This window comes from Barbus barbus (genome assembly GCF_936440315.1).
Source record: "Barbus barbus genome assembly, chromosome: 20".
Lineage (NCBI taxonomy): Eukaryota > Metazoa > Chordata > Actinopteri > Cypriniformes > Cyprinidae > Barbus > Barbus barbus.
In genome coordinates this window covers 17,040,060-17,064,756 of record NC_136748.1, presented here as the reverse complement: position 1 = coordinate 17,064,756, position 24,697 = coordinate 17,040,060, and the positions used below count along the sequence as shown (strand labels likewise).

The 24,697-nt window shown below is 41.2% G+C and overlaps 1 protein-coding gene across 1 annotated transcript in view; it reads left to right on the top strand.

Annotated features, from left to right (window-relative positions):
• The first annotated feature begins 3,730 nt into the window (after positions 1–3,730).
• LOC306886204 (parkin coregulated gene protein-like) overlaps positions 3,731–24,697 on the top strand; it is a 120,160-nt gene continuing 99,193 nt past the window's right edge. The window contains exon 1 of the mRNA XM_079443144.1: positions 3,731–3,953. Coding sequence (XP_079299270.1) covers positions 3,861–3,953 — 93 coding nt within the window. The 5' untranslated portion in view covers positions 3,731–3,860. The remainder of the gene's footprint in view (positions 3,954–24,697) is intronic.

The following is a 24,697-nucleotide window of genomic DNA, read 5'->3' as shown; positions in this document are numbered from 1 at the left end:
TAAAGCTAGATGTTTCTAAAATATCTGTGGGTTTCTACAAAAGCAAAATTCCCTCAGTAGGTTGATTCAAGTGAAGTACATAAAGTCCATTGTCTGCTGCTTTGTACCTTTCAGGTGTCACCAAGGGAACATAATATGTGATCTTCTCAAGAAGATCAGTGACATAATAAAGCAGACCCCAACTGACGTTCACAATCTGTCCAAGAATGAAATTCAGCAGGCAATGTATGAATCAAAATTGATAATATTTACTTTCTTAAGGTGTTGTCATAGATTAGATTAGCAAAATTTCAGATGTCTACCCAGTAGGCACACAATGTCATCAGATGTTGATGTTGGGTTAAATTTTGGTTGTCAATTCAACATCTAATGTCAATGTTAATTTGTTGTTTTTAGGTTGTGTAACCAAAATCCAACGTTAAGCCAACGTCAAATTGGCATCAAATACTGCCATCAACCCGATTTTCATTCTCAACCAAAATGCAACCTCTGTCCGACATCAACCTGAAGTTATATTGACATTGTGTGCCTGCAGGGTATTTGGTCCGAAAGGTCTGCTGTCTATTGTCACTGAGATTTATAAAGCACCGCTCACAGAGACGTCAGCCAAGCAGCTTTTTGGTAAATGTGGCAAATTCATGTTACGAAAATGTGCCCTTAGGCAATACTCCCAATTTCATGTATTTCTATTGAAATGACTGGATTGTGCATGCAAAATGTCACAGAGCAATGGTAAATTTGACTTCATCTTGATGAATTTGTGCTTTATTTGGTGCATTTTTGTCAAAATGCAAAAACTTCCTCGTCTGTAACAACTTTCCTCTTCTGCTGACATCACAGAGGCCATGAAGGTTACTGGATCGTAAATAAAAAGCCAGATAGCTTTGTAGGCATTGTTTTGGTCAATTTTAATTTGTAATACCCCTATTTCACTATCCCGTCAGTTCCAGATGGACAAATCAACTTTATTTTCATTGAATATCCTGTTTATTCATTACATTATGAAAGTAATAGCACTTCATGTTGACTTTAGATATAGAAAAATGCAGCAGATGAGATTGCTTTTGAGTGTGAGAATAGGCTAAAGTAGATGATTTCAGATGCTGTTTTAAGCAGTTTCCCAGGGATTCATTGATTAAAGAAAGTAGCCCCATCTGATTAAAAAAATCCCATCTAAATTAGAGTTTTATTCTACGGCATTTAGATTAAGCTCAGTTAATAATTATCAGGCAAATGAAAAATGTCAAAAGGGGCAGTCAGTCGGATCAGAGACTGGATTCGAACAGAATGAGCAAATAATCACCAGAAAAGATCCAAACAGGCCAACCGTGGATGACAACAACAAATAAAACAAATTACAAGGCCTCAATATATGTCCCTGCAGGATGTTGATTTTTAGTATGGATCTGATCTTTGGAATATTATCTAAGAGTGTGTTGTTTTTTACTGCCTTAAAGAGAAGACGGATTCAAAAACAGCTTTCAGAATATTACAGCTTTTACTGTACTTTTGATTAAATAAATTCAGCCTTTGTGAGCATAAGAGAAAACAAAACAAAAAAAAAAATCTTACAGACTATACATACCCCAAAAATTCAAATCGTGATGTGTGGAAATATATTTATTTTGTACTCTTAATTCTGTGGCAGTTGATCATGCACTAGTGCAGAATATTCACCAGAATATGATACGCATTCAGTTCCTGAATTATTAGCATACTCCCACAACAAGCCACGAATGCAAGCAGAAAGGGGAAGACAAGTACACAAACAATAAAACCGAACATGAGCGAGTATTGCTACGTGCTCCTTGAATCTGAAGCAAACTCTGATGCTGATGACTTTTTGTGATGCTACACAGAAATGTACTCTCGGATGCATTGTTTACCATCCCGTTTTCTCTTTGTTACAGTCGCACAGTTTTACTTCCTGACAGAGTCAAGTTGCTGATGTGTTATATCTGCGGCTGTCCTGCAGAGAAACTCGTACCCGCAGCCCTAATGGGCCATTTGGGGGATGCTGATTGGCATATCCGATGAGTCCTGTCGGTTGTGTTGTGTGTGTCCAGCCCAGCTTCTGTTACTCCGAGGCGTGCATTTTCCTCTGTTAATGGTCCTGCAGCACCAAACTTTCTGGTGATCGCTGTCTAATTGCTGCCTGTGTCAGTGGATGGCGCATCAGCCCTGAGAGAAACGGCCAAATGAGACACATCAAAGACACATATGTGTGTAATGCTGTTTACTCATTACACACATATCATGTGTGTGCGGCAGAGGCAGTGGGACTGAGACCTTGGCACATCAAAACGGGTCTTGCGCACATACACATCATTAGTGCCATGAGAATGGCATAAATGAGGCCCACGCACTCAGCATCTAATGGCTTGTGTCTGAGGGCAATTCTTTTAGCGATGTCATATGGAAAAACAACGTGATAACAGTAAAAATATGTGAAACTGTACAGTGTGTTTTCGTCTTGATGAGACAGGCAAACAAATATGGTGGATAACTATAAATAACACTTTGTTTACTAGCGTCTGTTAGAATCAGATTGTCTTGTAAAATATTTTTGATGCATTAAAAAATTATCATAAATGGCTCTAATAGGAGTATAACTTTGCAAATATTTCCCCTCAAACACACACATGCACAGCATTTCCTTCCTCTGTGGAGTCATAAAAACCAAATAGGAGTTTTCTGAGAAACTGCTTGCACACCACACTGAAGATTAATTACTGTAGCCTACTGCTGCGAAGAGTCCAGAGGCAAAGACACACCAGAGATTAAAAGTGCCAAACTCTTATAGTGGAATGATTTAGTGCAGTGAAATTCTCTCTAGATTTAGCAGACAATGTGCTAGTACACCTGTAGGATACAGCATCACTTAAGCGTATGATGCAGGGCGGTCATTGAGGTGGGGTAACTGAGAATGTTTTTCCCAGGCCTTGTGGTGAGAGAGGCCCTAAACTTGCTAAGGTTACTATGACAGTGATTCTCAACCACTAGAGGCATCAGGAAACTTTTAAGTGGGCCAAAAGATGAACTAAAATGATTTAAAATAATATGTTGATTTATTACAGTCTTATTTAAATATATATATAAAAATATATATATATATATTTTAAATAATTTTAATGTTTACTAAATTTAATAATAGATTAATATTTAAAAATCTAATTTCAGAAAAATGCAAAACAATTCTGCATTATTTTCTTTCTTTTTCACTGGGTATAAACCAAATTGTCATATGTACAAAAAGTTATTTTGCTTCAATGTAATGTCAAAAAGATTATTAATTAAATATCAAAGCATGTTAAAAGTTGTATTGTCAAACAGGTTGAGAACCACAGAACTAGTTTACTCATTAGACCCTTGTCCCTGGACAGACGCATAAGATGTTATTTGCTGTTTTACTTGTCTCACGTGTCTACTTTTAAAACTAGGTGAGCCAAATGAAACCCCTTAAAATATTTATTGGAAAAACTAAATCTAATTAGATTGAATAAAAGATAGACGTGCAGAGAAAACCTATGCTTCATGCACTCACATATATCACTGGAACATAATAATGCTTTCCCGTATTGATTATCATTTTGCTACACTATAATTTCCCGTCTCACTTTCGTTTTTAATGACGTTTGATAAACGACTACAGACAGAGCGCGAGTTGTTCCACAGCAAGATGAACATCCGGGTTCGTTTTTACCCTCCATAGCAACCGCAGCGCGTCCTCAACCGAGTCCTTGGTAACACAAACAGACAAGCACTAACGCGACGCCGTTGAGTTAGCAGGTGTTCAACGTGCAATTTTAGTCTCTTAATCTGCATTGCTCTTTTTGAGCTGAAACGGTGTTTAGTTAGCAATGTGTACGAAAATGAGAACATTTCATCCTTTGGCTAAAGTGGAACTAAAAACGGAGGGGTTTACGGTGAAATCCACCATGAAGAATTCAGTGGTGAGTGCATGTTGATTTGTTATTCTTGTTTTGAGGTGTTTTTCTTTTAGTGATTTTTTAAGTTAAACTAATGGCAAAATATACTGAGCAACCATATATAATACCTGGATGAAGTGGGCTATTACTGTCAAGCAATATTTTTCCGTCTGCATCAAACGAGTCAAACGTTACTGAGGATTTTGATTCATCTTAATGACTCGATTCCTTTAATTCGGTTCACTATCATTACGCCAGTAGGTGGTAACAAGTAAATGTCTTATTGTCTTTTGTTAATGAATCATTCATTTGCCTTGTTGTGAACGTAGTTTTGATGGTGAGATACTTCGTTCATTCAGTACGTTTACTATTAGATATGCGCCTGTTCATTATTTTCGTTCACTAAATGAGATGTCTAATTGAGCGCCTCTCGGAGTCTTGTTCAGACTCGTTTGGTAAAGTGGGAGTATTCGTTCAGTGTGCCAACCCAACCAATATGTCCTTCATAGCCCGCGCTCTAATGCTATTTGCTCGCGGTATAGTTAGTCTTAAGTAACCGTTAAAAAAAATTATATTAAAAAGGTTGACTGTTATTACTTTCTGAAAAGAAGCAGCCTAATGACGTATGCAGCCGTCAAATGCGTTTTCTGGAGGGTGCATCCTTCGAAAATGAACGAAAAAATATGAAACATGTAACGTTAAACAAACTGTGGGATAACTTGGTGCTAGTGTTCTGTATTAATGTTCTTCTGCTTAGATTAATGTGACTATATCTGTGTTAAAGGGATAGTTCACCCCAAAATGAAAATTCTGTCATTAATGTAATATAATTACATTAATTTAATTTAATTAATTAATTTAATCCAAGACAGAACTGCTTGTAGTTTCAGCTAACCCATCACTTCATCACAATCTCACCTTCCAGTTAGGCTCATCTACCATAACTCCTTCAAAAACAGCCAGAAACCTTGGAGTTGTGATTGATGATTTGATTGAGAAAACAAAAATAACAATTTGTCCAACAATTCTTCTCCCTGAGCCCTTTCACCCGAACGCAATTAACGTAATCAGCATTGTTTACATTCAGGAGAAAGCCACATGCTGAATGTAAACATCGCTGATTATACGCTGGTAGTTAATTAAATAATTTTCTTTTTTGGGTGAAGTAATCCAATGTTTCAGTTACATTTATTAACAGAGGTCATTAGTGATTTCATGAACTGATTCACACATTGGGAACATGCGTTTCGGATTCATGAATATGCATCATTCCCATGCACATATTTATTTATTCATCTATTTATTTATTTGTCTATAAAGTGGATATTTTCTAACTTGATGATTTGTAGCATTGTCCTGGATGTACTACTGTACAATCTTCTGTCTTTTTCTCTATTTTGCACATATACTAGCATATACAAGACAAACTGTCACTTCAAAATGGAGTTTCTGCTTGCTTTAGACATTTATTTCAACACAATGTGGATCCCATTTTTCACCACACAGCTGACAGTTACCCATCATTCTCATCGTGCCCCACGACATCACCCCCATCAGTGCAGGCTGCGGTATAATTGACTAAAATGGGCCCGTCTCTTGATAGCGTCTACGAGTTGGCCAGAGATGAAGATGTATTAGATGCCCGTAACAAGTATAAAAGCCCATCAGTTTAAACTGGCAGCACTTATCGCCCTGTTGAAAGATAGTATTTTCTTATTTTAGACTAAATCTGTAGTTGAGAGGAGCATTTTAAAACATAAGGGCATAAGGTTGGATTTAGATAATTTAAGAGATTATATATAATTTACAATCAGTTTTTTTTCCTACATAAGCTGCATTTGTTACATCCACACACCATGATGAAATGAGCTATTTCATAACATGGATTGTGTTCATTTATTCTGCGTCTTTATGTTCACAACTATTAACAAATGCACAGACACACAAACGTCCTTTAGCCCACAGTCACTTCACTAATGAGCCTGTTTAGCATCTGCATGTGACTAATTAATTACCTTCCTTAACTCATGGCTAAACCCTTGCTCCTGTGCTTAAACTGACCTAAATTTCCCCCATGTGCTAATTAAGGTTGTGATCTAAACTGTGGTCCCTCACAGGAGATGCTGAATGTTGTTGAGGGCATGTCTGTTAATTTATGACTGTTCTTCATTATAGCCATCAACTCACATCAGTATGACAACCAGCTTACTCTTAAATTTAAATGATAAATCTTTCCTAGAGCTAAACAGCTGTTTTGTTTGCTCATTGTCCTCCTCAGAAGGTGCAAATATATTTTGGACCGTGCAGTTTTCCTCATGCTTCACCTCTAGGGAAGCAACGTTGTCATGACAAATATACTGAATAAACACTAATTGGTAGTGCAAAGAGTTTTGACATTTACTGTTATTCTTCTAATCTGGTAATTTACCTATAGTGGACAATAGATCAGATGTCCTGCACATTGACAGGAAATAGCTTACTTTTGCGTTGAACAAATTGGATACAACAAAGGTAGATAGTGACCAGTGGCTTGTTAGACTCCAAAAAAGACAAAAGAGCACCATAAAATAATTATAAAATAGGACTCATTTGCTCTATTTTGAGTAAATAAATGATGCATTTTTTTTCTTTTCCACTTCTTTTGTTTTATTTTTGGGATACATTAAGATATTTTATGGTGCTTTTATGTCTTTTTTTGCAGCTTAAAAGCGCCCCGTTAATTTTAATTGCATGCAAAAAAACATGACCAGCAGGCCTACAGTATTCAAAATGTAATTTTGTGTTCCATGGAACAAGATGATATTGGTTTTGGATTTAGAATATGAGGGTGAGTAAGAGGCCATTCGCACAGTACTATTGTTTTTCCATTTAAATGTGCTAAATTATGTTTCTGACAGTTATAAAAACATGGAGCTGAAATTAAAAGTTTTGAAACATTCATTCCACTTCCCTGGGTGTCACGCTTTTAAATGGCCCCTAAATGGTGACAGAATTTTCATTCTTGGGCAAACCATCCCATTGCACTGTGATTTCTTTAACAAATATTCTAGATTATAAATCTGTTAAAATTGGATGGCTGATTCGACCAGCTCTGTTTGCTGCATGTGGCACATGGCAGGAATAACTTGCTGTCTGATAATAGAGCAGAGATTTTCGCCATCTACAAATCGATGCGGTCCTACTTTCAAAGCTGCTAATCCACAGCATATTGACACAGCAGCCCACATATCCTGCTGGCTGCATTAAACATCTAGAGGTGTGTTGCTCATTATGTGTGTAAGAGGTAGAAGATTCAGAGGCTGATTCATCCAACAGTCACATTCTCTCTCTGATGGCAAGCTCATCACTGGAGATGTTTAATATCTCCTATACCTCTCCCTCTCAGAGGAAAGCTCTGCAAAGTTTGTTATACAACAAAGCGTGTCATCCAGTCGGTAGCGTGCGCTTCCATGTGCACACAGATTTTCAAGAAATGAGAAATAAGTTTCCTGTCAAACTCACCAGCAGTTTATCTTCGAGCACTGTCTTACCGATTAGACAATGTCTTTCATTACTGCACCAGAAAGAGAAAGAGGCAGGCAGACTGGAATATTTTTTCATGTCATTCTGTATTCTCCTTCATTTTGTTATGTCTGTTCGCTGTGTAAATTAATGACTGACACTGCCAGGGAGTGTTTACTTTGATGCTTGATGTGAACGGGAGGGTTTGGTAGTGGAGTGCTTTTTGATATTTGTGCATTCTGGAAGGCTGTACTGTGAAGAGTGTGTTAAATTCTGTAGGTCTCAAAGAGGAGAGTATGAATTTACAAGCATAGCCTACATTTATTTCAAGAGCATCAACTGGTGGGTCATCATGACCCAAAATTTGGTCACAAGTATGTTCTGATAGAATGAGAGGAATATAGTTGCAGTCAGGAGATCCGAAAAGAGGCCTAAGCTTTTGACCTGTTTTTTGTTTCTGCTCTCCCATTTGAAACTTTATAGGGTCGCAGACAGAAGGCTAAAACAGTGTTAAATGCAAATGGTAACACTTTATTTTAGGGTCTCTTAACTAGTTGCTTATTAGCATGCATATTACTAGAATATTAGCCATTTATTAGTAATAATTAAGCACATATTAATACCTTATTCTAGATGACCTTATTCTACATCCCTAATCAGCCTAATACCTAAATTTAACAACTACCTTACTAACTATTAATAAGAAGCAAATTAGAAATGTGTGACCCTGTCTGTGAAACCCCGGTTAAAGTCGCATAATCTAATTCTGAGATAAAGAGCGTCAAAATTGTGATAGCCACAAAAATGCCGAAAATAGGTTATTTGTGTTTATTGCTGTAAAATGATAGATTATATCAGTGGGTTCGAGATACAGTTCTCTAATTTTCATTTCTAACATGATAAATGCTGAAATTAATAACTTTGACACTACGTTTTATTATTTTGTGCAACAAAAAAAAATAGGTTTGCTTCCTAAATACTGATTTCAATCATCTCTGAGTTTACTTTAGGTGCAGAAACACCTGCTGAATCTCATATCATTCGATTCAGAAACTTATTTTCTATCATTACAAACTACAAACAGACCTTAATATCAATTCACGAGAGCGAAAATCATGTCAGTGCTGGGAAAGGGAAGAAAACTGCGACTTTAGCCGGGTTCCGATTTCTATGTGGATTATTTCGTTGTATCACCGAAATTTCAAGAACAGCCTATTTGTTTTGTTACTCAATATTCTGCCAAGATAATCAGCTCAATTTAAGGACATTTTGTGCCTGATACGTGTCGAAATAATTTGGTGTTTGGATGCTGACCATGACGCGGATGCTGCGGGTTGATGAATTCCTATCTGGCATGAAGCGCGATGCTGTGAACGAGTTTGCGTCGATCCGTAAAAAACAAAAGAATATAGTCTAGATCAGTGCTTCCCAAACCTGTCCTGGAGGACCCCTAGCCCTGCACATTTTGTATGTCTCTGTCACGAATCCTGGCCATGCACTTCCACTCATTCACCACCAGAGGTCACCCGTTCACCACATGGACTTTCCACACTACACAACACATTGGACTCCATTTCCCACTATGCATTGCACAGATCAGCTGTCACCATTCACTCATCACACACACCTGATCACCATTTCACAATCACCATCACTCCATATAAGCCTGGGACTTGCTCTTGCTCAGGGCCGAGTATTGTTAGCCTGTCTACCTTACGAAGCGTTTTCTAGTCCTAGTTTTCCGAGTCTTGCCTTGTTTATCTTGCCGTGTCTGACCCTGCCCGTGTTTATTGGATTATCTCTCTGCCTTGCCCTGTTTGGATTTTGTACGCCGATCGCTGACTACGCCTGTTTCCTTGACCACGCTTCTGTCTTGCCCTCTACATACCTGTCTGCTGTTGTTTGACCCTGCCTGTCTTGACCATGTTTTATAATAAAGCCTTGCGAATGGATCCGCACGTCTCACGTCTTGTCAACCCCGTAACAGAATACTCGGCCACACAAGGATCCAGCAGCTTTTCAAGAGGACATTGGCCAGGTATGGACTGTGCACGACTGTTATTAACCCTCGAGCAGGGCTCGCGACCGCTCGAGGATTATATTCAGGAGTACTTAGACCTCGCCTATTTTTCTGATCTGCCGGACTACGCACTTATTGACTTTTTTTGTGAAGGCATTAATCAGCCGCTCCGGTCAAGGTTAATCCGCGAGGGTCCCCGTTCATCTCTCAGTCAATTTATGGACTATGCTTTACTGTGTGTGGGCTCCTCTTTTACTGTGGGTGTCGCGGAGGAACGCGACACCTCACTCACTCACAAAATGGCGGCAGCAACAGCACCCCTTCACGTCGCTGCCAAGCCAGAGTCTGCTCACGTCGTCGCTGCCAAGCCAGAGTCTGCTCACGTCGTCGCTGCCAAGCCAGAGTCTGCTCACGTCGTCGCTGCCAAGCCAGAGTCTGCTCACGTCGTCGCTGCCAAGCCAGAGTCTGCTCACGTCGTCGCTGCCAAGCCAGAGTCTGCTCACGTCGTCGCTGCCAAGCCAGAGTCTGCTCACGTCGTCGCTGCCAAGCCAGAGTCTGCTCACGTCGTCGCTGTCAAGCCAGAGTCACACCACGTCTCCGCTGTCAAGCCAGAGTCACACCACGTCACAGTGCTCCAGCCAGAGTCTGTCACACCCAAGGATTTAAGGTCAGTCCTTCAAGTTCCCTGTCTGATATCCAGTGTGATGGACCCACCACTGATGTCAGTGCGAGTAGCTGGCATTCCCAGGGCCTCAACCCTGTCTGTTACAGAGACTGTTCCCCTGACCTCAGTACTTCCCGTTATGGCGGTTGCCATTTTGAGTGTGTGGGCTGCACACTGTGCTCCTGAGGCCTCTCCTGTCCACGAGTCTGCTCCTGAGGCCTCTTCAGTCCACGAGTCTGCCCCAGAACTTCCAGAGGAGGCGGCGTCCACTGCAGAACCACCAGAGGTGGCAGCTTCCGCTGCAGAACCTCCCGAGGTGGTGGCACCCACTCATGAACTCACTGTTTGCCCTGTCACGGGCACGGAGGCCGTCCCTGAACTCGCTGTTTGCCCTGTCACGGCCACGGAGGCCGTTCCTGTACTCACTGTCTGCCTTGTCACGGCCACGGAGGCCGTTCCTGACCTCACGGTCTGCCCTGTCACGGCCACGGAGGCCGTGCTTGAACTCACTGTCTGCCCTGTCACGGCCATGGAGGCCGTTCCTGAACTCACTGTCTGCCCTGTCACGGCCATGGAGACAGTTTCTGAACTCACTGTCTGCCCTGTCACAGCCATGGAGGTCGTTCCTGAACTCACTGTCTGCCCTGTCACAGCCATGGAGGTCGTTCCTGAACTCACTGTCTGCCCTGTCACGGCCATGGAGACCGTTCCTGAACTCACTGTCTGCCCTGTCACGGCCAAGGAGACAGTTTCTGAACTCACTGTCTGCCCTGTCACGGTCATGAAGGCCGCCCCTGAACTCACTGTCTGTCCTGTCACGGCCAAAGAGGCCGTCTGTGAGCTCACGCCCTGTCCTGTCACGGCCAAGGAGGCCGTCTGTGAACTCACGCCCTGTCCTGTCACGGCTAAAGAGGCCGTCTGTGAGCTCTCGCCCTGTCCTGTCACGGCTAAAGAGGCCGTCTGTGAGCTCACGCCTTGTCCTGTCACGGCTAAAGAGGCCGTCTGTGAGCTCACGCCCTGTCCTGTCACGGCTAAAAACGCAGTCTATGAATCCTCGTCCTGCCCTGCCACGCCCCCTGAGATCATGAATGCTCTCCCTGTATTGTCTGTCTCTGCTCTCCCTGTGTTGTCTGTCTCTGTTTCCCCCAGATCTCAGACTCTGCCATGGTTTCCTGCCCAGTCTGCTTCCTGGCGAGGGTCTTCTGCTCAGGTCTGGTGGTCCTCTGCCCCGCCATGGGGGTCTTCTGCTCGGGTCTGGTGGTCGTCTGCTCCGCCGTGGTGGTCTTCTACTCTGGTCTGGTGGGCTCCTGGTCCGTCTACTCCGCCCTGGTGGGCTCTTGCTCGGGTCTGGTGGTCGTCTGCCCCGCCATGGTGGTCTTCTGCTCGGGTCTGGTGGTCGTCTGCTCCGCCGTGGGGGTCTTCTGCTCGGGTCTGGTGGTCGTCTGCTCCGCCGTGGTGGTCTTCTACTCCGGTCTGGTGGTCATCTACTCCGCCCTGGTGGGCTCCTGGTCCGTCTGCTCCGCCCTGGTGGGCTCTTGCTCTGTCCTGGTCTCCGGTTCCGCCTGGGTGTCCTGCTCTGCCGGTTCTGCCTCAGTCCCCGGTCTTCCCACTTCCTCACGGACCTGGCCCTCCATCCCTCCCCCTGTTCCGCCTCCGCTCCACCGCCCTCCTGGACTATATAGGAGCGTCTGGAAGCCGCTCCTTGGGGGGGGGCTATGTCACGAATCCTGACCATGCACTTCCGTTCACTAGCCACCAGAGGTCACTCGTTCACCACATGGACTCATACACAGCTGTTCACAATGATCACGCCCACACCTGAGAACCATCTCGCAATCACCATCACCCAAACACACACTATATAAACCATGGACTTCCTCAGCATCGGGGCCGAGTATTGTTAGCGTATATCACTTGCATAGCGATAGCAACTCTACAGAGCCATTATCATAGTCTTAGTCTTGTCTTGCCTTGTTTATCTTGCCGTGTCTGACCCTGCCTTTGTTTCCTGGATTTACCCCTTTGCCTTGCCGTTTGGACTCTGGTCGCTCCCCGTTTGGATTATTGCTCTCGTCTCTGGATTCTCTCTCTGCCTTGCCCCTTTGGATACTGTTCGCTCATCGTTGACCCACGCTTGCTCCACGGATTGCTCTGTCTTGCCCTTGCCATACCTGTTTGCCCCTGTCTAACCCTGCCTGTTTTCTGACCATGTTTAGTAATAAAGCCTTGCATATGGATCCGCACGTCTCACGTCTCGTCAGCCCCGTAACAGACTCCCTTATCTAACACACCTGATTCATGTCTTGCAGTCTCTACTAACAAGCTGATGAGTTGAATCAGGTGTGTAAGATAAGGGAGACATACAAAATGTGCAGGGCTAGGGGTCCTCCAGGAGAGGGTTGGGAAGCACTGATCTAGATGTTTAATATATATATATATATATATATATATATATATATATATATATATATATATATATATATATATATATATATATATAAAGGGCTATAATACCATTGCTGCGTCCCAATGTGCCTACTTATAGTACGCCCATAAAGTATGTACTCTTTTGGTGAAGAAAAAGTACATACTTTTGAGTGTGTAGTAGAAGAGTAGGCAAGCTTTGGGACATACTATCACGTCACACAACTGCGTCTTTACCGGACTGCTCTGTCGCACCCGTTACATGCACCCGGTCACTGTAAACTGACCTGTCAATTGTAACGGGGCGAACAAGACGTGCGGATCCAAGTGCAAGCTTTTATTTACAGGCATGGTCAATAACAGGCAGGGTCGAACAAACAGCAAACAGGTATAGAGAGGGCAAGACAGAAGAGTATGAATGAATGAATGAATGAATGATGCATTTATATAGCGCATTTATTGTGTATTGTCGTACACCCAAAGCGCTTTACAATCATGTGGGGGTCTCTCCTCAACCACCACCAGTGTGCAGCATCCACTTGGATGATGCGACGGCAGCCACAGTACAACGGCGCCAGTGCGCTCACCACACACCAGCTACAGGTGGAGAGGAGAGAGTGATAGAGCCAATCAAGTGGATGGGGATTACTAGGAGGCCATGATTGATAAGGGCCAGTGGAGGGAATTTGGCCAGGACACCGGGGTTACACCCCTACTCTTTACGAGAAGTGCCATGGGATTTTTAGTGACCACAGAGAGTCAGGACCTCGGTTTAACGTCTCATCCGAAAGACGGTGCTTTTTACAGTATAGTGTCCCCGTCACTATACTGGGGTGTTAGGACCCACACAGACCACAGGGTGAGCACCCCCTGCTGGCCTCACTAACACCTCTTCCAACATCAACCTAGTTTTCCCAAGAGGTCTCCCATCCAGGTACTGACCAGGCTCAACCCTGCTTAGCTTCAGTGGGCAACCTGTCTTGGGCTGCAGGGTGATATGGCTGTGGATACTCAAGTAAACAGGCGTGGTCGGCGATCGGCGTACAATATCCAAGGGGCAATCCAGGTACGAGAGCAATAATCCAATCGAGGAGCAAACAGAGTCCGAATGACAAGGCAAAAGGATAAATCCATAAAACATGGGCAGAACACAAGGTAAAGCAAGGCAAGACTATGACTTGGGCTCCGTAGAGTAGCTATCGCTATGAGAGTGATAAACGCAATACAATACTCGGCATCCAGTAAGAGGAAGTCCATGATTTATAAAGCCTGAGTGATTAGTGTGATCAGCTGTGTAATCAGTGAAAACAGCTGTGTGTGTCGTCAGTGCAATGAATGATGGGGATTGTAGTAAAGTGCAAAAGTCCATGCGGTGAGTGGGTGACCTCTGGTGGTGATTAACCGGACGTGCATGGACCAGATTCGTGACATTTGTGATAGTTCAGAACAGAGTGATAGTTCAGAGATGGCCTCCTCGGCCGGTTCGGAGCAGGGCAAAGATCCGCTGAGACGTGACGAGACTCTGGCAGATCAGTGGTGACGTGATGGGATTCTAGAATGGTGGCCATTTTCTGAAGAGATTCAGAAGTGGCAGCCATCTTGTGACGGAGTTCTTGAATGACAGCCATGTTATTAAGAATCTCTCGAGTAACCATCATGACGTGATCAGACCCTGGGGTAGCAGAAGTGACATTAGCAGACTCTGTATTGGTAGAAATGTGATTAGATTGTGAGTTGGTAGACATGACAGGAGTAAACTCTGACTTAACTGGCATGTGAGCAGGTCCTGGAGTAGTAGACATGACGTTAGTGAGCTGTGGCTTGGCAGGCATGACGTGAGCAGTTGTTGTGGCCGCCATTTTATGAGTGCATTCTGGTGCGTCTGCCATCTCAGTCACAGATGTGGTGTCGCGTTCCTCTTCCGTGACACCCACAGTGAACGAAGAGTCAGCACACAGCAAAGCATAGTCCAAAAAAAACCCTTTAAACTAACATTAAACTTTCCTTCAGGTAACCATGATTATACAGGCTGACTTAGTCCGAAACGAAAAATGTCTTTTAATTCAACCTCATCCAAAGGTACCTTGTCAGATAACAGACAAAATTGTGTGACGTACTCCTCAATGGATAGACTTCCTTGACGCAGGTCAAGTAGCTGATTGAATGGGTCCATTCCTGACCAGGGTCCGTTAGAAAAGCCGCTGGATCCTCGTGTGGATCCGAGTATTCTGTAACAGGGCGAACAAGACGTGAGATGTGCAGAGCCAAGTGCAAGCTTTTATTTACAGGCATGGTCAATAACAGGCAGGGTTGAACAAACAGCAAACAGGTATAGAGAGGGCAAGGCAGAAGAGTACTCAAGTAAACAGGCATGGTCGGCGATCGGCGTACCATATCCAAGGGGCTTGACAGAAGGGGTAATCCAGGTACGAGAGCAATAATCCAATTGAGGTGCAAACAGAGTCCGAATGGCAAGGCAAAAGGGTAGATCCAGAAAACATGGGCAGGAGTCAAAACACAAGAGAACACACAAGGTAAAGTATGACTATGACTATGACTATGACTATGACTATGACTATGACTTGGGCTCCGTAGAGTAGCTATCGCTATGAGAGTGATAAACGCAATACAATACTCGGCATCCAGCAAGAGGAAGTCCATGGTTTATAAAGCCTCAGTGATTAGTGTGATCAGCTGTGTAATCAGTGAAAACAGCTGTGTGTGTCGTCAGTGCAATGAATGATGGGGATTGTAGTGAAGTGCAAGAGTCCATGCGATGAGTGGGTGACCTCTGGTGGTGATTAACCGGAAGTGCATGGACCAGATTCGTGACATCAATCAACTTGTCACAGTTAACATCCTCCACATTTAATTTCATTTAACTTCCTACCGTATTAGAGAGAAAAGAAGTAGCTCGTTGATCTGCTAGTTGCGGGTCTTTCATGCGGAGAACTTTGCTCATATCTTCTGCATTATGATGCATTTAAAAGTTAACACCAAATGGGGAGTCACGTGACGTGCTCACGTACCTAGTCGCACTTGAGTATTGCTCCATACGTTTGGCCCCTTCTTGCTGAATTATTTTGTTTTATTTGAAGTTTTATTCATTAATAATACTTTCCCTGATACAATCGGAAACAGCAGGAGTTGTCTCCGTCGGTTTCTCCGAATAAGAAGAAATCCAAGCTACTGACCATGAGCGATATGATGGACAAGATGGCGAACACTGTTACACACTTTGAGGACATTCTAAGAACCGAGTTGACGGCGATGTGGAACGAGTTTGCTTCTTACATGTCAGTTGTTCAGTCGCTATGCTCTAAACTAGATCTTCTTACAGGGGAGTTGAGAAAACGAAAGAAAGTCATTGCAGATCACGATAGGTGCGTTGCCACGCTCGAGCAACAGGTTGTGGACTTACAGGATCGCAATAGGCGCAGCAATCTGCGTCTGGTTGGATTGATTGAAGGTTCCGAAAACGACGACCCTATGGGCTTTTTGAAAAGATCGCTACCGACGTGGCTCCCGTCTCTGGCGGGCAAAGAGATTGAAGTGGAGCAAGGTCATCGCGTGTACACAAGGCTCTCCTCAGATCGCGCTAAACCACGGGTTTTCATCTTTAAACTGTTGCGGAACACGGACAGGGAGCTCATTCTGCGTGCCGCCAGACTTCACGCCCCGGTGAAAACATCCGACAGAGCAACGCTGTCTTTCTTTCCAGATTTTTCTTCGGTCACCTCAAAAAGAAGAAATGCATTTGTGCCAATTAGGAAGGAAATGAGAGAAGCTGGCATCCAGAATTTTCTTCTTTATCCTGCAACGCTGAAGGTCATTCTCAATCAAGGTGAACCCAAAATGCTATACTCCCCAGAAGAAGCAGTAGTTTTTCTCAGATCCCATTCATCCACCGACTCTCAGTGAAGTCCAGCTGGAAATTTGCTGTCTAATCAGAGAAGAGATGCTCCTAATGCTTGGGTGACTGTCTCTTTCACTGTTCACTTTAATGTTCACTTCTTAATTCATAGTTACTAGAAGCTTTCATTGTGCATACAGTATTGCTTACTGATTATGATATTTTATTAATGTTTTATTCCTTCTCTTTCTTTCTTTTCTTTTCTTTCTTTATTTTTTAATAGAGATACTACCTAGTCAATATGTGACTATAGGGCCAATGTTGGTGCTACACTAATGTGCAGGTTTTTGTTGACGTCACGGACCATATTAAGGGGTGCTGGCAGATCAAGGTTTGTTCTTGGTTTGATCTGCCATAGTTCATAGGAATGTGTTTATGCTTTTTTTTTTTTTAATAGTGATGGGAAGGGTGGGGGGTAGTTCAATGGCAGACTCAACTGGCTTTATTTTCAAACTTGTATTTTGTCTTATTAGGGGCAGTTCACATATCGCGCCTAAAAACGCGTGGAAAACGCTAGGCACGTTGCTTTCTCCTTTTTTCCAAAGCGCTCGGGCGGTTGCGCTCCGGAGGCGTCGGTCCTTGCAAAGCAATCATCAGCTGCACTCTCCATTACAACAAGGAAATTTCAGCAATGGATTTCCACCACCGAAAAACACTTGCTGTAACTCTGTTACAAGATTTATTTACTAAGAAAAGTAAAAAACGCCGCAGTGTTTGGGTGCACCCCATACTTCAAAAAAGCTGCTGAGGTTTCAAAGTAACGGAAAAGGTGAGGAAGCTGATTGGTTGGTTCTTGTCACATGACCTGCGGTGCGCCCCTTGTACTCCTGACCCTACTTTTTTCTCTGATTTGTCAACCTATCTCTTGAATCTTAATGAAGATGTGCATGTTTTATTTTCGGATCAGGTATGGGGTATGTTTAAATTGTCTTCTAAAAACCCTAAACATCCAGTGATTCATTGGAAATTGATACATAGGGTTTACTTGATTCCAGGGGTGTGAAGTAATGAATTACAAATACTCACGTTACAGTAATTAAGTAGTTTTTATCAGTAATTGTACTTTTTTGAGTAACTTAGTTTAAAAATTGTGTACTTTTACTTGGGTACATTTTAAGTGATATATCGGTACTTTTACTCCTCTATTTTCCTCCGTTTGTGGTCATTACATGCTTATTTTAATTTAATTTTTATCCATTAATGTGATTGGATAGAGAGATAGTAATCGGTCTCGTGACTTTTGTCAAATCAAATTGTGCATAGAAAACTTTAACCGCCAACTGCTGTTTATCATGGCTGCTGGAAGTGCATTCTTCAAGCATCAATTCAGTCACATCTTCCTCTAATATGTTAAGGTAAATTTCGGATTTCTGCTTACTAAATGATTTGTATATATGCTTGCCTATCTACGCGACCTGAAATTTGGTGTGAGGTTTCGGGAATTGCGTACAGTGTTAACTCCCGCAAGTGCCACGTTCGGTAAATTCCCACTTACTGCGCTGCCTCGTCTCTCTCTCGCGTGCGTTCTGCAGCAGTCACTTGGATAAGTCGTTGTTGCTTGTTGAACTTGTTGACTTTTGATGAGTTTGAGCACGTGATGCGCGCTGTGAAAAAGTGTGTTGGAAACACTGTAAAACGATTTGAAATAATGTACTCAAATTGAGGACCAATCTGCACCTTATTGATGACCCGTGGCGTTAAAGGATTAGTTCACTTTTAAAAAAACTTTTGCTGATAATTTACTCACCCCCATGTCATCCAAAATGTCCATGTATTTCTTTCTTCAGTCGAAAAGAAATTAAGGTTTTTGATGAAAACATTTCTCCATATAATGGACTTCATTGGGACCCAAACGGTTCAAGGTCCAAATGACAGTTTCAGTGCAGCTTCAAAGGGCTTTAAACGATACAGACGATGAATAAGGGTCTTATCTAGCGAAACGATCGGTCATTTCAAAAATAAATAAAAAAGTTTAAGTTTTATAAGCACAAATGCTCGCCTTGCTAAGTCATGGTTGACTTAAGCGGAAGTACCGAGTCAGTGTTTACAAATGTGCGGAAGGAGGACCATATACACATATTCAAATGTCTTTGTGTCAGTTTATCGTTTAAAATGCCCATTTCGTGTGCGTATCCTGGGTGTTTTAATATTAAAAAGCCTACTGACTCGGTACTTCCGCCTACCTCAACCGTGACCTTTTCAACGTAATTGCGTATTACGTGACGTCACGAACGCGCATCACAGAACAGAGCAAGGCAAGCATTTGTGCTTATAAAACTTAAACTTTTTAATTTATTTTTTAAATGACCGATCGTTTCGTTAGATAAGACCCTTATTCATCGTCTGTATCGTTTAAAGCCCTTTGAAGCTGCACTGAAACTGTCATTTGGACCTTGAACCGTTTGGGTCCCAATGAAGTCCATTATATTGAGAAATGTTTTCATCAAAAACCTTAATTTCTTTTCGACTGAAGAAAGAAAGACATGGACATCTTGGATGACATGGGGGGTGAGTAAATTATCAGCAAAAGTTTTTTTTTAAGTGAACTAATCCTTTAATACACTGCATCTGTGTCAGCCCGTGATGTAATAAAACTGCATCTCATTAATAAACTTTTTTTTATTATTATTTATTTATTTTTACCCATTTTATACAATCCGCCTTCATTTAGCAAGTGCACTCGCGCATAAACAATTTTCAATGCTTTTTGTTCCATTCAGTTGTGGATGCTGCTGATTCACTGAGACCGCCACGGCTCAGCAAAGAGACGTGCGGGTGCGTTTGTATTCTTTTGAAAAAGTTTCCCCAGAAATACTTGGCTATTTAATGCATTTTTCCTTACAAATAGTTTCTTCAACATAACAATTCGAGTAAATGTGTAAAAGGATGGCACGATGCCATCCTTCTAGAACAATGTGCATTTATGTTAAAATTATAACATAAATGATCAAGTTTAGTTATTCTTATTTCTTTATTGCAAAATGCTAAAACTGGCTCTGTTTTGGAGAGAAATGGGCTGCTGAACTATGAGTTTCTAATGGTGTTTGTATTTGCACTATTCTAAACATTAATATTTTATGTCCAACAACAGCATGTTGTCTCAGTGGCCTTACACATGATTTTAAATCTATTTTTCAAACTTTATGATTTAAATGGGGATGATTATACTGAGAATAACTTTCTTCTTTTCTTCAACTGAATACTGTTTCCGTGCTGTTTTGATGCGTTTTAAAGAGTTGGCAGTCAAAATTAAAACTGTTGGATGATAGATATTGTTAATTCTTTATGACAAACAAGATAATGTGAATTACAGAATGTACAACGTTTTTTAAATGTCACCATGAACCACAAAATCAGTCATAAGTGTCAATTTTTCAAAATTGAGATCTATACATCACCCGAAAGCTGAGTAAATAAGCTTTCCCTTGATGTATGGTTTGTTAGGATCGGACAATATTAGGCTGAGATACAACTATTTGAAAATCTGGAATCCGAGGGAGCAAAAAAATCGAAATATTGAGAAAATCGTCTATAAAGTTGTTCAAATGAAGTTCATAGCAATGCATATTACTAATCAAAAATTAAGTTTTGATATATTTACGGTAGGAAATTTACAAAATATCTTCATGGAACATAATCTTTACTTAATGTCCTAATGATTTTTGGCATAAAAAAAAATCAATAGCGGTTATTATGAAGGGGTAGAATCCACAGCTCAGTACTCACTACTCAATACTCATGAGTACCTTTAAATAGGTTACTCTTTTACTCTTACACAAGTACTTTTACTCAGTAGTTTTAGGCAGGGTTTATTTTATTTTATTTATTTATTTTGGGAGTGCCCCTCTCTCACCTTTTTGGACTCAGCTCTCACAGGACCTATCATATTTGTTGGGTACTGAGATATGTTTGACTTCTTGCAATTTTTTTTATGATTGACTTGTGGGACTTCACCTTGTCCGTCCAACAAAGATGTTTACTGTTAACTGCTCTCACAGCAGTAAAAAATTGCTAGTCAACTGTTGGAATCCTCCTCTTCTTGTATACATGAATCTAGTGGGAAGGCTGTGGATTTGTGGCATTCGGCTTTTCTAAAATCTTTGTAAAAATTATTTGATTTATTTATCTATTAATATAAATTTATTTGTATTATTATTGTTTATTTTATTTTGCTTATTTATTTGTTTTATTATATTTTGGGGGTCTGCCGGAGGTGGGGTGGATTCTGGATTTGTACAGCTGCTTTTTGTTTTGGGCTACTGTTCCCAGCAAAAATCAATAAACAGTTGTTAACAAAAAAAATAAAAATAAATTAACACCAAATGGATGTTTATAAAAGTTCACATTGCGGTTGCAGATGAAATATAACACGCATAACAATAAATACATATTTTTTTTACCAGGTTAAATGTTGATTATTAGTAACTCAAACATAATTTCTCAAAAACATGATTTTCTGAGTCCGCAATTAAGCAAATCTTTGACATGGTCTAACTCAGTCAATATTAAAGATATCAATGGAATATTTTCACAGAATGTTCTTTACATTATATGTTGGTTGATTTTATGTAGAAAGCAGTGAATCACAAAAAAATGACTTTAGCTGGGTTTTCACAGAGAGGGTCACATTTATTGAGGGAAAAGTCGTAGTTAATAGTGAATAAGTGTTCCCTATTCTTAAGTGTTACCATGCAAATTATAAAATGCAGCTAGCCATATAATCAAACATAATTAAAGATAAAAAATGGGCTTATCAAACAGAAAAAACATACTTCCCATATATTTTTTTGTTAACATCAGGCTACAAAAGACTATTCAACTTAATACTGTTACTTTTTTGTCCCAGTATGATGTATAAAATTAAACGCATGAATGTTTTATTTATTTTATTTTATTTATTTCATAAGTAAATTTCATTTCTACTGAGAAGCATTATAGCCAGTAGATACTTGCTTCGCTACCTTTTAAGCTCACTAGATCATTAGACATTATATAATTAGGTCTTTTGTAAGCCTGTCTGAAACTTCTTTCTTATAAAATGTCATTGGCTGACTGGGCAGCAAGGCAGCTACCTTCGTTCTTGGACACAGACAGCTACTTTGTTACTTTCTGCGGGTCATAAACAAAGCCCCATCAAGCGCCATCCATAACCCAGCTACTTACATTCCTGGACATTTAGCATCGCTTCATCACACACCACTGGCCTGACATCTGCCTCTAAAACTATTAATATACCTCTCTCTGGTCCTTTCCTGTGGTCGCTGATGTATAGCCAGTCTGTGTGGTGATCAGCGTGATTTGCTAATAACAGCAAGGCCATTTGATGCCTTAAAAGCTGTGAATCTTGAAGCACACAGGCTTATTATGCTGCCAGGTATTTGTGGCCATAGAAACTGAATCAATACAAGGCCTCGCATCACTGTCTTCTTTCCCATTTATCCTGCCACAGAGGATGAGTGGAAGAGCATTTTATTTTTTCACGTGAAGGTCTTCACCTACTTTTAGAGTGGGAAACGCATCACCCTTTCCATGTCAGGGGGTAGTCAACTTGAAGTAGTTATGGATGAAAGGCATTTCTGGAGGACGGAAGGGAAAGAAATAGAGTAAAAATCCCTACAGGGAGCAGTAGATGTTCCTACAGGGTCTAATCAGTGACAAGCCTTTTGTTAGCAGTTTATTTCAGAGCTGGAGGGGCTAGAGGCCCAAAACAGTAACCTGCAATCTAATATTTGTCTCTACACCAGTGTGTTCTTTCATTCGTTCATTCATTGATTCATTCATTCATATGACTGTTTCCATCCATCCATGTATCTTCTGTCTCTATCCATCAATCCATTAATCCATGTTCCTGTTTGTCTCCGTCCATCCGTCCGTCCATCCATCCAGGCAGCTGTACTATCCAACCATCCATCCATCCACCTGTACTATTGCTCCATCCATTCATCTATGTACCTGTACCATTCATTCATCCATTCATGTGGCTGTCTGTCTCCATCTCTCCACCAACCCACCCATCCATCCATCCATCTTTCTGTTCATCCGTACGTCTGTCTGTCTATCCATCCATTCGTGTGTCCATCGATGCATCCATCCATCTGTCCATTTACTTGTCTGTCTCTATCCATCTGTCCGTCCTTCCATCCATCCGCTTGTCAAGTCTGATGGAGAAATGGATATATGGATGTCAGTTGCAGGGCTGCATTTCAGCACTGATGCTCTATTGATCAAACACCCTCTCTGCTCTGAAGGCCCTTGACTGAATGCATAGCATCTGGAAATGTTATTGCCTGCATAATTTTTCACCTTTCTCCCCTTTCCCTGGGCACTTTTCTTGTGCATTTCACATTTCAAACAGCAACATGAAACTGTAGATTAGTACTTTAGAGGCTCCATATGCACGCTAACTTCTAAATGCTTTCTTACTTTAAAATTAGATAGCTGTGGATTCTTTTGCGCTTTATAGCTTATCTCCAAAAGCGCCTTGTTATGAAAAGCTGCTTTAAAGATGAATGGATAATGGGCAGAACTCAGAAGAATGTTTGCGCATGTCAATCTCGGGCTCTCTGTGACCTTTTCTGTGGTGTTGAGAAAAAGTGGCACTCTGGAAGACGTTGCCTCTATAAATTAAATTCTCTGTTAAAATGTCATCTAGGCTGTATTTAAACATATTTTTCAGGTTGTAATAGCTGATATATGCTTTTTACGTAATCTATTTAACTCTGATGTACGTCACATGACTAAGTCATTATTCAGTAAAAACCTTGCTGTCCATCATTGTTCTCCTCTTGTTCTCATTGTTTCATGATACATTCGTGGTGCATTTTTTATAACAGCAGAAACAGCTTGTGCTGCTGAACATACATAGTGTCTGCCTTCTAACTGCCTTCTAATACCATAGGCTTTGTATGAGTAAAATTACAATCACAGATAAATGTGAGTTTTCAACAGGTTTGGTGTCTCAGTGAGAGGGATGCCCAAAATGAGTGACAGTGGTATAGAAAGGAAATAGTGAGAGTTAGAGCACGACTCAGATAAAGCTGTTAGATAGCATCTGTGACCCATGATTGGGGTTCGATTCTGTGTCTTTATGGACAACAAGTTTAGGAAAGTATGATTGGATGTGTTTGTCAATAGCGGTTAGCGCGTGGCAGACAAAAGACAATCAATACGTAACATATGCTAGCCGCTCTGGAGATAAGACAACTTACAACTGTTTGGCAGGAAGGGAAAACGTCAATATCACCTTTTCAGGCTAAAAATGAGAAAATAAGTTCTAAGTTGAAAAAAATAAATCAAACCGATTTGTTTTTGGTTCGAAAGCAAATAGGATCCTGGAGGGAGAAAAATTGGAAGTAGACCAACGAGTGAAAAACTAATAAAACAATCATGAGCAAAAGGAAATGCAGAGTTTGAGTGAGATGAGCCTGTTGAAGCCTGAAGATGGATATGTGAGGATTTAGCAGACGGTGAACTTGATTCAAGATGACAGTACGACAGAGAGTGCCCTTGAATCTGGTTCAGGGTCACAGCCATAGGATGATCCAGGTGTCATGGACTGTTATCTCTCAAGGCCTTGTGACGTCCATATGCTGTTAGCACACAAGGAAACATGGCTGGGAGGAAATCAATACACTCTAGAAAAGTCTCATCATGCCAATATGCTGCACAATGTCCTTTCTCTGACATTCTTCTTTAAAAATCTATAAGAAGTACATCGCCTTTATGTTGACCTTACCTTTTGGGAAGGGGTGGGCTATTGGGAGTCCTAAATGAATTGGACCAGTTAAAGACGAGACTGGTTAAATAAATAAATAACAAAAGGATGCATTGTGATTACTCTAACTAAACCTGTTTCCTTTCTTTAGCTGATGCTTGTGACAGACGATTTCATTCAAATTGACTTACTGTGCACTTATTACAGGGACAGTCCTTGTGGAGAAACTTCACAGAATATTTCTGTGATGATGCTAACTTGAGAATTGTGTGGGACTTATAGTTTTCTAATATTCTAATATTTGTTCTAAATTAAATAAATAAACATAAGTCATTTTAGCTTCATCCATCAACTTTTTTTTGCATATAAAGCCTCCAGTGTGGCTTCTCTGTTGCCACATTTTGAAACTTAGCCTTTGAACTAGTAATTTAGTGGAAACTACTGTACAAGGCAGCCAAAAAAGAAAAAACATCTTTTATTGCTTAATCTCTTCTTTTCTTTGAATAAATGTTTTTTTTTCTAGTCTTTCAGT